The sequence below is a fragment of the Acanthisitta chloris genome, unplaced genomic scaffold, assembly GCF_000695815.1.
Source record: "Acanthisitta chloris isolate BGI_N310 unplaced genomic scaffold, ASM69581v1 scaffold6493, whole genome shotgun sequence".
Taxonomy (NCBI): Eukaryota; Metazoa; Chordata; class Aves; order Passeriformes; family Acanthisittidae; genus Acanthisitta; species Acanthisitta chloris.
This window is the reverse complement of record NW_008665367.1, coordinates 46,367-59,213: the sequence shown is the minus strand read 5'-3', so window position 1 is coordinate 59,213 and position 12,847 is coordinate 46,367. Positions and strand designations below refer to the sequence as shown.

The 12,847-nt window shown below is 37.5% G+C and overlaps 1 protein-coding gene across 1 annotated transcript in view; it reads left to right on the top strand.

Moving 5' to 3' along the window:
• Window positions 1-12,184, top strand: part of ATG5 (autophagy related 5) — a gene marked incomplete at its 5' end in the record, with an annotated part of 58,394 nt that extends 46,210 nt beyond the window's left edge. The window contains one exon of the mRNA XM_009071723.1: window positions 11,159-12,184. Within this exon, the coding sequence (XP_009069971.1) occupies window positions 11,159-11,295 (137 nt within the window). The remainder of the gene's footprint in view (window positions 1-11,158) is intronic.
• Window positions 12,185-12,847: the final 663 nt, after the last annotated feature.

The window sequence follows — 12,847 nt, the reverse complement described above, 5'->3', positions numbered from 1 at the left end:
TCTTTCCTGAATTTTTCAATACTAAGGTCTTTAATTTTACTGTGGTAGAGATCTCTAAATACTTTAACCTACTAGCTGTTCAAAAGAAGTTACAGTACATGTCCAGAAAAAAGATATTTCACGTGTGCAAACTCTGCTGCCTGCTCATTACAGAATTTATTTTTCACTGAGTAAGGGCCCGGAAGAAGCTAATGTAAGTATTTTAGCAAGGGTTTGTATTTCTCTGATAAACAGCACTCCCCTTCTGTTTGTGATCACAGGATGAAAGCTCTCTAAGCTTGTATATGTACATTTTTACTGCTACATCATGTAGTGTGCTCTTAAGATTGAGATCTCATTCCCCAGGAAGCATTTCTGTCTAAGATTAATTGCCCTTTTAAAATCAGTGTTTGATGTATTCCTTTGGCTATATCCTGACTCACTTTAACCCTCTTTGACCTGACCCCACTGACTATTACCGCCATGGCTGAAGCAGAAATCCTTCAGCTTGATGTATGCAGTACAGACTTGAGCCTGTGGTTTTTCACATCGATGGATTCAATTAGCTGAGTTTTTACTGATCAGCTTAGCAGAGGCTGAAGAATTTGTCAGACATGGAACAAAACTGTCTATACTTCAGAGTTAATTGAATAGATCATCTCCATTTTCACTTATAGTTTGCTTGTGAAGTTGTTTACTTTGTTAAATAACATAATAATATTCTTGTAAGTAGCACTTTAAAGTAGGGAAAACCAGTTTATTTTTCTGTAGTTAAACGAGGAAAGGCACAAAACATGAAATAACAGCCATTAAGCCTTCAATCTGTATGTGTCATTTATCACTTTTCAGCCAAATGTTTTTAGACTGTAATTAGGTCCAAATTTCCAGTTTTGAATTTGATTTATTAAACTGGGCAGATAAACTAACAATCAGCATTATGGCTTGAAAACAAGTGGCTGTGCTGGTCTCTTCTGTATTGACAATGGTTTTTCAGAAACAGTAATCCTTCTTTGCTTTGCCTTGCTAGGAATAGCTGAAAAGTTCATTATGAAAGGTGGACAGTCATTGGAATCAAAAAATATTTTCAGGCATGATGTGAATTATAGTAAGTTGAAAATGAAGTTAACTCGAGGTTGAAAGTTCAAGAATGCCATTAAAAACCTTTAAAAGTGTATGAATGTGCATATGCTTAGGGGGTATATAATATGGTTGCATAGAGAATTTGCTATTTACTTGTTTGGCATAACAGTACATTTTGAAAACAATGACATTATAAAATTTCTCACAGACTATTAGCAACAAGGTCTTTTACAGCGAATGGATTTCCTTCAGACCAAACTTTATAGAGAAAAATCTTTAATCAAATGTGGGTTTGTTGGTTGATTGTGAACCACATTTAGCTCCCTGGCTAGATAGCCTTAATTTCTGAAGGTCAGTTGTACACAGTGTAGAGGGAAGGGCAACCTCAAATCTACTTCAGGGCAATAGTGCATGAAAGGATTAACTTATTGTAAAGTCAAGATGCCTGCTGTTCCAAAAAGCTGCACAGCTCCTAAAAGTGATTTAGCTCTCCCTCAACAATGGAAAACATATGGATGAGTTGGCCTCAATTTGTCATGCATTTGAGTATTTACCTTTTACTGCACACCTTGCCAGTCCCTCATGTATATAAATGTGTTGTGTGCTTGCTTGGTACATGAAGCAGCAGCACAATTTGCATTGAACTTTGTCACTTTGTTCACATGTGCATGTCCAAACTTAACCTATTGCAGAAAGTTGTTTTATAAGCTTCAGTTGCTAACCCCAGTCTTTTACAAACTAGCACAGGTTTATTGCTCATTCAAGGCTGAGGCTAAGGCACTGATGCTAAGGAAAGAGGGTTGTAAGACTAATTCCTAGGAGTTTAATCTTATAATTTGCTTTTTTCCTGCCTGGAGCTACATGTTTGATGAGAAGCATCTTGGACTCAGTCCTTGTAAGGTCTCCTAAAGCCTTTTAAATACTAAAGTATCAGATGCTTATGAAAAGTATTTTAGGGTTCTGTCATAATTAGTTTTGGACTTATTACAACAACCCCATTTAAAAAAATTAGGCAATATACAAGAATAAAAATAGTAATAAAAAAGCAGCAACAGCAAAGTTTAGTTATGTAAAGCATTCATTTCTGTCCTCTATGTGCTTTTCCACTAAGCTGCATGAACTCCTTCCTTGTCTTAGATGGCGTTACCAACACTTAACTGTATTGGGGAATTGTTGAAAACAGTCTGCTCAGGCTTAGTTGTGTTTGAGGCTAAAGTCACTTTCTCTAAAAAATTTTTCAATGGACTAGAAAAAGGTTTTGTAGTTCATTTACATACTTTCTGGCTCCTGTGAGATTAGAAGTGTGAGCCAAGTTCTCATAAGCTGCTCCGAAGTGTAATAAACTTTTGCTTGTGGTGATTATTTTAATCCACTTGTTTAGTTACATTTCAGAAATGTGACTGTCTAATGTGAGGGTAGACTTGAGGTAGATGATAACAGGGATAACCAGAGAAAAAAAATTGCATGGAGAAGAAAACGATGGGTGGGGTGATGCCAAGTATTTGATTTCATCTCAGTGTTTAATGATATGTAATGTAGATGATAATGTTGCATTTTCATCTACTTCCATTTTGAGGAGAGAGGAGGCTAGGACTGTGCTGGAATAGATCCAGGGGATTTAACCATACTAAGAACTGTGACAAAGAAACTTTTTTCCTCTCCTTTAAGTCACAGATGTCTAAATTCAGGTAGACTTGTTTATGCCACGAGAAGATCATGCAGAGATCAGCCAAAATCAGTGTCAAAGCCATGTAAAGAAACAGAGCAGTAATTAAAGCTAAATCAGTGCATATGGACTTCATGGCAGTGTTGCAATGGAGGAATACTTGAGATATCTTGCCTGGAGTTGGGCTTTTGTAGTTAAGTACTCTGCAAGAACAGAGTTCACTGTAGTTGATACAGGTCTAGTTCTACCATAGCATTTTGGATATGAAGCAGTAGTTCTGATGAGGGGCTCTGGTGAGATGACATCAAGGCACTATAAGGGTTAAATTGAGACCTGTTATGAGTGTCAAACCACCCCCGAAATAAAGAGGCTGATGTTTCTAACTTTATTTTGAGGAATTTAAAAAATCAAATTAATGACTTGGAAAAGATAGGTTAAGCACTTGTGTTCTGTTATCTGTAAGTTATTTAGTAAATAAATTAAAAATGAACATTTCTTTTTAAAGAGAATACAAAACTGTAGATTATTTGCCATTAGCTGTCTTTGAGGGCAGGAACTTGCCATAGTCAAAAGCTCTCTGGGATATCTGTGCAGATTTCAAGGATATCCTTGAGCTGAAAACACACATTTAGGAAAACTCTGACTGATTTGAGCAATTGAACTCCTGTAACTACCAGTGGATATTGTCTTGTTGCTGACAGTTAACCAGCTGTACCTGGTTGTTTACTTGCATTCATGCTGGGCAGTTAGATTATATCCAGGAACTGAAATTCTTATTCTCCAAACCACATCGTGTGTTTGGAACAGTTTTTATTCTAGATACAGAATGGTTTTGAGAAAACGACTTGTTCTGAATGATGCACTGACCATGTATTTCTGTGAGCGAGTTCTTCACCTGAAATCAGGCTCAGTGGCTTCCCCGGGGCTGGTGAGATATGTAGGCAGGAAGGAAAAGTCAGTCCTGTGCTTTCATGTCACATATGAGCCTCTAAAATTTTTGAGGTCAGAGGAGCCTTTTGTTGTGGCTAGGCTATTTTAGAGTTGGCTTTGCAGAATTTTTTGTGTGTTCTTGCTCTTGGTCAGAGAATACGAACAGCATATCTGCTGCCATGATCCCATGTGTCTCTTTAAACTGATAATTATTCCAACTTAGGGGAGAGGAAGGGAAGAAAGATTGTAGTAGTTTGTGTGGTTAAAGTGAGGTTAAAAGTATGTAAAGATTGCTATGGAAAATGAGTTGTTTTTAGGGATAAAACCTGCTACTGTGACAAACAGGGTCAATTTTGGATTGGATGGAATTCACAAAAAAGTAAGGAAAGCCTGGGATATGCTGGCTGAAATAAGCTACTGTGAAGCTTCTGAAAACTCATGTAAAGATTTTATTCCTATTTTTAAAATTTTAACTAAAAGGTTTACTGTACATTCTAATGGGCAGAGTTTTAGATGTTGAAACTGTTATTTCTTAAATATCAAATATTTTATATCAGTAAAGAGAACATAAGTGTTCACTGTCTGAAGTACTTGTGCTGAGTTCATTCAAAGAGTAAGTGGTCTTGAGATTTGAGATTTGGTGAGATTTGACCAAATTCACCTTTTTTAATGCACTTCCCATGAAATTACATAGATATTGAGTTCCTGTTAGTACTCAGTTGAGTAGGTAAGATTAGTTCAAAATACAAGTTTGTTTTTCTATTTGAGACCTGTATAGAATCATCAAGGTTGGAGGAGACCTCTAAGAACATCGAAGTCTATCCATTAATCTGCCACTCTGCTGTAGACCCTAACCCATATCCTCCAGCATCAGATCCAGACACCTCTTAAACACTTGCAGGGATGGTGACTCCACCACCTCCCTGGGCAACCTATTCCAGTGCCTGAATACCCTAACAGGGAAAACATTTCTCCTAACATCTAATCTGACTCTCCCCTGTCTCTGCTTGTGGCCATTCCCTCTAGTCCTCTCCCTCCAGGCATGGTCATCATTACTGTGAGAATCCAGAACATCTCACCATATTTCTGTGCTTTGGTCACTATTACACATACACATGCCAGAAACTGATAGCAAATGTTCCAGTTAGATTGGAGTTTATGAATGGGAAAGCCTGAAATAATTTGTTTTGACTTTGAATATTTTTTTGAAGAGCAATGCATGAATATTTGATTTATAGAAGGATTTGATTCATTCTGTAGCTAAACTTCCTCACTGAGCAAAGAAATATTTTGCCATAAATGAAAAAAATGTATGGTATCTGGCTATAGCAAGCATTACAGAAGTGTTGTAAAAATGTTTATAAATACTCCTTAGCCTATTTTTTTGTTTGTATTTTATGAACACCTGACTTTTTGTGGTACACACAATGAAGCTTGTTTTGTTGTAAATGGTATCTAGTCATTGCCGATTTTAATATTGGACATTGGAACTGTTTTCAGTTTTGGACGGGTTGCTGTTAAAGAGGTAGATGCTATTCATCAGTTTTAGAGTTAGCAGTTGAAAGATCCCCATGTCAAATTGAACCATGACTGACTGCTGAGCTTTGAGGGTTTTTAGAGACATTACCTATTTAAATGCAAAAAGTGAAGTATGTTCATCAAGAGCTTGTTTGTTTATATTTTTCTACTGGTGCAGAAGTCACTGGAGGAGTACTTCTTTAGACTGTGAGGCTTTTTTGGGGCTATCTTTTCTCTGTATGTCCTAGAATATCCAAGCTGAGGTGTCTAGAGAGGGGAAGATAACTTCAACCACTGTCCAGGTCTTTCTTGCTGTCTGTGGTTACAGGTTAGAACATACTCTTTGAATTTGCTTGCTAATATAGTGTAGTCTTTTATAAATAATTGCACATAGTTTCATATGTGATCCTCTGTGCTAGACCAGAAGCTTAGCTTCCCAGAAGGGAATTTTCACTTTTGCTTACCAGATACTTGGCCCCACCTAGCTTTGGCTTTAGGCTGTAAAAATTGAGTCAGCAGTATCTGTCAGTAACAAACTTAGTGATTGCAGATGACTTTGCTCACACGAAGCACATTACTGAAAGCTATGTATCTGTAAGGAATTTCCTAAGAGATCCTAAAGAGGTAGATTAAAATCTTCCCAGTGAAGATGTTGGTGTGTCTCTTCAGATTCAGAGATATCTGAGGCACCAGGTGATGGCACATGCTGTCAGGGAGTGCTCTGGCCACTTCAAGGTACTTATACCTAAAGGCCTGTTCTCCTGACTGGTAAACTGAGGAGCAGAAGTGGGAAGGAAAGCAGCCACACCTCAGCCACAGAAGGAGAGCTCTGCTCCTTGTAACACTGACCTGAGATGAGTTTCCCTGCAGTATGGGATAGCCTTTTGTCAGGAATACCTTTAGTATTGTCTAATCCACAACATGTGATGTATTCTGAAGAAAAGCAAGCAAATATCTGTCTTTACAGCTGAAAAAGCTGGAATCTAGTTATGTTACATTATTCAAATGCTGCTACTGCATGACACTTGGTTGTATTTACTCTTTACACATTTTGGTATCCTTGTCCAGTATAGTCCCATGGCCTTGTATCATGGGTGTTCTAATTTGAAGCACAGGGTTCTGTTTCCCTTGTTAGGGTTGTAAGGCCGATTTTCTCAGTGATGCTGCCCCTGACTACAGGCTGGTTCTGGGACTTTCTATGCAGAGGACTTGCATACAGAGGATTCTGATTGAATATTCCAGGGACACTTTTGCTAAATCCTGAATTTCTTGTATTGTCTATCAGTGAAGGGATTTAAGCCTGCTAAATTGCCCTGATTGCTTGAGGCTGCAAATCAGAAGGGAGGTATTTCATCCCACTAAAGAATTTTAAGTGGTACATCACAGATGTGGTCTGGCTAGAGAAGCTGATCTTGTGTAGGTGAAAGGGAGTGTGTAACTGCAGCATTGGTCAGCATTGAGGTGCTAATCTGAGTGAAAAACAGCTGAAGTAAGTACCTCTGGCAGTAGTGCCTTCTCTCTGTTCTGCTCTTAGGCACTTGAATCTGTCTCAAAAATAAACCACTCTTTTCTTTTCCCACCATCAAGGTAATGCAGTGGAAAAAATACAATAAGATGCATCAGGAGTATGTGTAAAAATCTGAATTGATGCTGAACGAGCTAATTTTCCTAATATTGAGTAGTTTACTTTGCAAGCAATAACTTACCTAGCTAAAGTAGAAAAACACCATGTGGTACCATGACATTGCACAGCTTCCCATCCTCTCTGAAGACTGCAGTTTTTAGTTTTGTTCTTTAACCGTGTCTCACTGATTCCTGAACACAGGATTTTGAGGGGAAGCTGGGGATTAGCAACAGCAACTGTTGTAGTAGTTAGGGCATTCCCCTTAAAGAAGGGAGAGTGGACTCAGATTGAGCCCCAGCCTCAAGGACTCTGTTGAGATGCAACAGGCCACTCTCTCTTGCTTCCTCCCAGCAGATACCTATCTGCAAGTCGTCTGCAATCTGAGAGTCGTTTGCCAATGCTTTCTTTGGCTGGACCGAGGTGGTTTCCTGATCAGGATCCCTGAGGCACCTTATAGATGATAGAGATTTTATTTTTCCTAACATCTATTTGGATCTCAAAGCAGACCTCTCCTTAAGACCTTCACTTCAGAGGTGGTTCTTTCTCTCAGTTTTCTCTACAGAGCTGGAAAACTTTTCTGACTTTACATGATATGATTTATTAGCTGGGTCAGACACTTACTTTGTGTTGCAGCCTTGAGTTAATGTCTAAATTAACTGAAATGTCTCAAAAATGTCTTAGTACATAATTTGGATCTCAAAGCAGACCTCTCCTTAAGACCTTCACTTCAGAGGTGGTTCTTTCTCTCAGTTTTCTCTACAGAGCTGGAAAACTTTTCTGACTTTACATGATATGATTTATTAGCTGGGTCAGACACTTACTTTGTGTTGCAGCCTTGAGTTAATGTCTAAATTAACTGAAATGTCTCAAAAATGTCTTAGTACATAACATGTAAGCATAGTTATCTGCCTTCTGGAGATGGAATATTGTTAAGTGTTACCAAAAGGCTTTATCATCTATGCTTTATTGCTTGCCACTAGTGACTTTCAGGGGCTATAGTGACTTCTCTGTTGATGGAATTCCACAAGGAAGGGAAAGGAAAATCATTTAATCCCTGGATAACCACTCTGATAGGTGACTTAATTGGGTTTCAGCTGGTTTTGTGGGGATTTTTTGCAAATTTGTTGTTTGTGCATCACCTCAGTAATATAAAAATACTCTGATTTTAAATAAATGGCTATTATATACACAAACTATAAAAATTTCCTGCAAAACATATATTGCTATACTTTTATTTTTCTTGTATTTGCACTCCATCTTATTCCTGAGATTAATTTGTAGCAAAGTAAAAGGAGCCATTGTAGGTCATGTAATGATAGCTGATGTGTAACTCAGTTCTGTCATGATTTTAAAGGGAAAGAAAAAGTCAGTGAGGTTACTGGAAAGTTTGAACTTACTGGTTTTGAGGAAATCCTGTTTGCTGGTTTTTTGTACATTACTGAAAGTTTTAAGGTGGGTATTGACAGCAATGATGTCATCAGGTCTGGACCCCATGCACTACAGATGAGTGGAGTTATTTGCCCTAATTTTCATAGGCCTGGTCCAGTGACATAGAATGGCATTAATTTTGTAATTAGGTCATTTCAATCTTACATCACTCATTTAAATATATGTTCTGCTTAGCACCTTGTACACTTTTGTAGCCACATGTTGTCAGTGTAAAAAGACTTTTAGTTATCATGGATTGTGGGGTGAGGAAGAAGAGGACAGAAGTTGGTGTGTCAAGATACATACAAAACAAGCTATGACTCTTAGGACTATTAACAGTAATGGAAGAAAAATATTGTGGGAATCTGTATCTGTGAAACAAGTGCATGAAGATTTCATGATAGCTAGCAAGTTATCCAGAATCCAGATCACAGTGGAGATGGATAAGAATTTGACAGCTGTTGAGAAAACAAGAATATATTTTTAGTGTATTTGCTGTTGACAACTTTTTGCTATGAAAAGTGGAGAAGACATTTATAGGAGAGAGACTGTACATGAAAAACATGAAAGTTGAGGAAAGTGTGGGTAAATGTGACTTAAGTGAGAGTTTATGGTCCCTAGTAACAAAAGGAGGGAAGAATGTTGAAGTAAAAACAATGGATTTTGTGAAAGGAAGCTACAGTAAATACAGAATTGGTAGATAAGATCTCTTCAGTCAAGCCTCAAGGGGAAAAGGATTTAAGGAGAAGTGATGCTTTGTCAGAGATAATACTAAAGCACAAACAATGCTAATGCAGAGATTTAGACTTTAATTAAACTGTAAATTCTTCACTGATCTCTGAGACTTTCTCAGGTTGCTGAGGAAGAGAATAAAAGACTTGTATGAGAAAGGGACAAAGCTGAGTAAGGAGCAGGGAATGGGATCACCCATATTAAACTGCATGTCATTTTTAAACAAGAGGCATCAAGTTAGTACACACATGCACACACATCAAAAAAACTTTGTCACACAGTAAAAGAAGAGCCAAAAAAGTGTTTATAATTTATAAGCTTTTCCTCCAATGACATGAAACTGGTACTGAGGTTCTAAAGCTTTTAATCTATTTTTGCTGAGAAGAATTAGGTATGCATAGGTGGCTAGCACAGTGCTATTGCCAGAACAGTATCCTGTCATCTGTCTTTGTGCAAATTAGTTGTTTCTGAAAATTAAATACTACTATGAAGCATAAAAGGATTCAGAAACTCTGTGACCAATTTATGGAATAGTGTAGGTAGATTTTCATTTGAGAGTATTAAACATATGTATTCTGGAGGTTACTCTAAAAATACGTAGATATTCCCTAACTTCTCAGTGTGAAAACTGGGCTTCCAAGATCTTTTTTTTTTTGAAGTTCACACTCTTGACAATCTGCCTGGCAATGTTTCGGCCCAATAAACACCTGTTTTGGCTGGAAGTTTGTTTTTAAATTATATGCTTCTTTCTTCTGACTTGCCTGTAATCAAACCAGAAACCAGCAATTGTTTCTGCTTAATTTAGTGCAACAGTGTGTCTGTTACACCATTTAGAGAGTCAAGAATTTGTACAGAATATGATACCATAAGTAGGTAAGGAGTAATTAAAATGTAATGCTTTATTTTAAGCAAACATAACTGTCTGCTCCTGCAGGAAGAAATATAACTAGCTTAAAGTCAATTGTGTATTGAGGGATAATTCTTCCTGACATAATTTAGCCTGTGCTGGCACAGATACCTGGTTATGCTACAAACTTCTTCAGGCAACCATTGCATCATTTTGGTTTCCAACAAATGCTATTTTATCTATGTTATAAAATGGGATTTATGCTACAACTAGGGTAAATGAATGGAAGAGCCAGTAATGATACCTTCACTTCAAGATTCCACTCTCTTCCATGCAGCTCTTGGGAAGGATGGTGGTTTGTTTTGTAATACAGACAGTACAGAGGGGCATGAAATGCCAGTTAGAGAAGGCAGTGATATTTTTGGGCACTAAATGTAAGTTTCACTGTAGTAGGTCCATGTGAGAATGCCATAGTATAGGATAAAAACAGTAAAAGGTCACAGCCTACTTCCCACCCCCACCCCAACCATTATTGGGAGCATATCTCCAATGCTCTTCTCATCTCAAGGCTCTGAAATAAATTTTTGGAATTTGTCATGTTAGTTCATGTCATGACAGTTATGTCAGTTGCTTTAGCTGGTTCCCATCATTTGAATCAAAGGATCAAAGTACCTGTATCCTCCGGGACAAGTATAAATAAAAAGAATTGAAATGTTCTTAGAAAATCTTCTTGTCATACTGGGAATCAGTTGCTAACTTAGCTTTTCCAAGCGATGAAACTAAGCGAGAAAAAGCTGGTGCCAGCTCATCCTTTGGAGCAGCTCTGAAATATTGCTAGTGATTTGCATAAATTATTCTTAGCAAAACAAAATTACTGCAGGAATATTACATGCGTGACATATTACACATAGTCCAGCTCTTTCAAGAAATCACAGTATTAAGAATACAACTTATCTCTATGTTTTAGGAAGCTCAACATCATAAGCCTGATCTGTGCAAAATTCATCTTCCTTGCAGCCTGGCAAGATGGATATGCCTTAACTGGGTTGACACCAAGTTGTGATCACTGTGGGGAGAAAAAAAACCCCTTGCAACTAATAAGGAAGAGTGGCACTTTCAATAAGTTTCATTTGAACCCATTTTTTTCTTGGAATTAATTTTAACTCAGGGTTTCTGTTTTAGATGGTAGAAATCTCAGCTTTCTCCACGCCGATGTTCCCTAATTTTCGTTCTGTTAAGTGCTCAAACTGTGTAACACCAGTGAAATCTACTGTAAATTGAGTGGGAGTAAATGTTTAATCTTTCTGTGAACTTTGACTGGCATACTAGTGGTTTCTCTTTTTCTTTGAATTAGATGGAGAGCAGAAGACTCAAGTGATGATTCATGGAATTGAGCCAATGCTGGAAACACCCATTCAGTGGCTAAGTGAACATATGAGCTATCCAGATAATTTCCTCCACATTAGTATCATTCCCCGACCTACTGATTGAGACTCAGCTATATTCCTATGAGGATCGTTCTCAAGCTGGAATTAGAAGGGCATGTCAACTTCTTGCTCCTGTCAGCCTTGACAGAGGCAGCCTGACCAGAAAAAAAGAAACCAACAAAAAGCCGAAACAAAACAAGAAGTCCTCACTGCTGTCAGCCAAACAGGAAGAGAGATCCTATCATCAGATAAGGGCAATTGGGCTGTTCTTATTTTGCATCACTGCTGCGTTTCTTCACCGCTGTAATTAAATCAGTTGCGATATGAAAGAATTTACAGGACTTCTGCAAGTCTGCTGTTTTCTTGTAAAATAGAATGAAGCTGAAACTGTCAGCCGAGGAGCAAATGGAAATCTACCACTTGATTGTATTTCTGATTAACAAATAAACAGGGCTGTTTCCTAAAGCAGTAGTGTTTCAGCTTTGAGGGTGGAAACATTGGTTTAATTTTCTAGAAAGTTAGACACCGAGAGATTCAGTTACCAATAGCTTTTTTGTAAAAGATCAAATTACTGTAAATCCATCTTTCCTTAATGAGAAGTTCATGTTTACAGTATATGTATTGGGATGCAAATGATCTTTTCACTTTGATAACAAGCAGTGAGAGATTTTAAAGTAAGCCCGTGAGCATGTTTTGTCAGTTAAAAACATGCACAACTTAATAATTTACAAATACTTTTGATTTGTATGCTGTCACTGAATACTCCAGTGTGTTTATTATTCAAACCAGTTTTCACAGACTTGCAGCGACATAGGATAATTTGTCTCAGGAGTCGTCATGGCATTTCTTCGTGCTCATCTAATTCTTTTTTCTCAAAGAATATTGTCTTAATTTAATTTAAAAAGTGGTGTGGTTTTTTTTAAAAAAAAACAAACCTAAATGGATGTTGCAAACAGGATTGTATCCTTTTGTTTATTGCCATAGACTGGGAAACAGTTAAATCATAGAATGATGAACAAATTGCTTTTTAATGATTTTGAATTTTGGAAAGCTGAGGCTTTTCCAAGTTAATACTTCCTTACCTCTGTGGTCCCTGAGCAATCAGTACAAAATTTGGAAGCTTCTTATCTCATTGCACAGATATTTTTTTCCTCAGTTTAGCAGATATATTTTTAGGTTATTGGATCATTTAGGTTTCTGAATGTTTGTTACCATTGCAGATGCTACCAAAACTCTACCAAATCTTTTTGTGTTACACTGAGTTCATCACACTGTGTGCTCTATTGCTTCGTCTGCAGTTTGTGGCTGTTTGTGGCACAAAACTATGTTTATAGTTGACATATTATCCAATATGTCAAATATTATCACATATAAAGAAAGCATGACATTTTTCTTTCATAGTGGCTGTTGGAGTTCCTACTCACAGTCTTGGCTTGTAAATGTCCCAGTAACTCCCAGTTCGTTTCCATGCTCCCTTTATGGTAGGATACTTACCTGTATCTGAAAAAGAAGAAAATGAAAGTCAATCAAACAAAAACCTCTTTATGAAGCAAGAGGGGAAGGATCTCCATGGGTGAGGATAGAATTGAGGCTAAGAGGAGCCCTAAGGGCAGAAA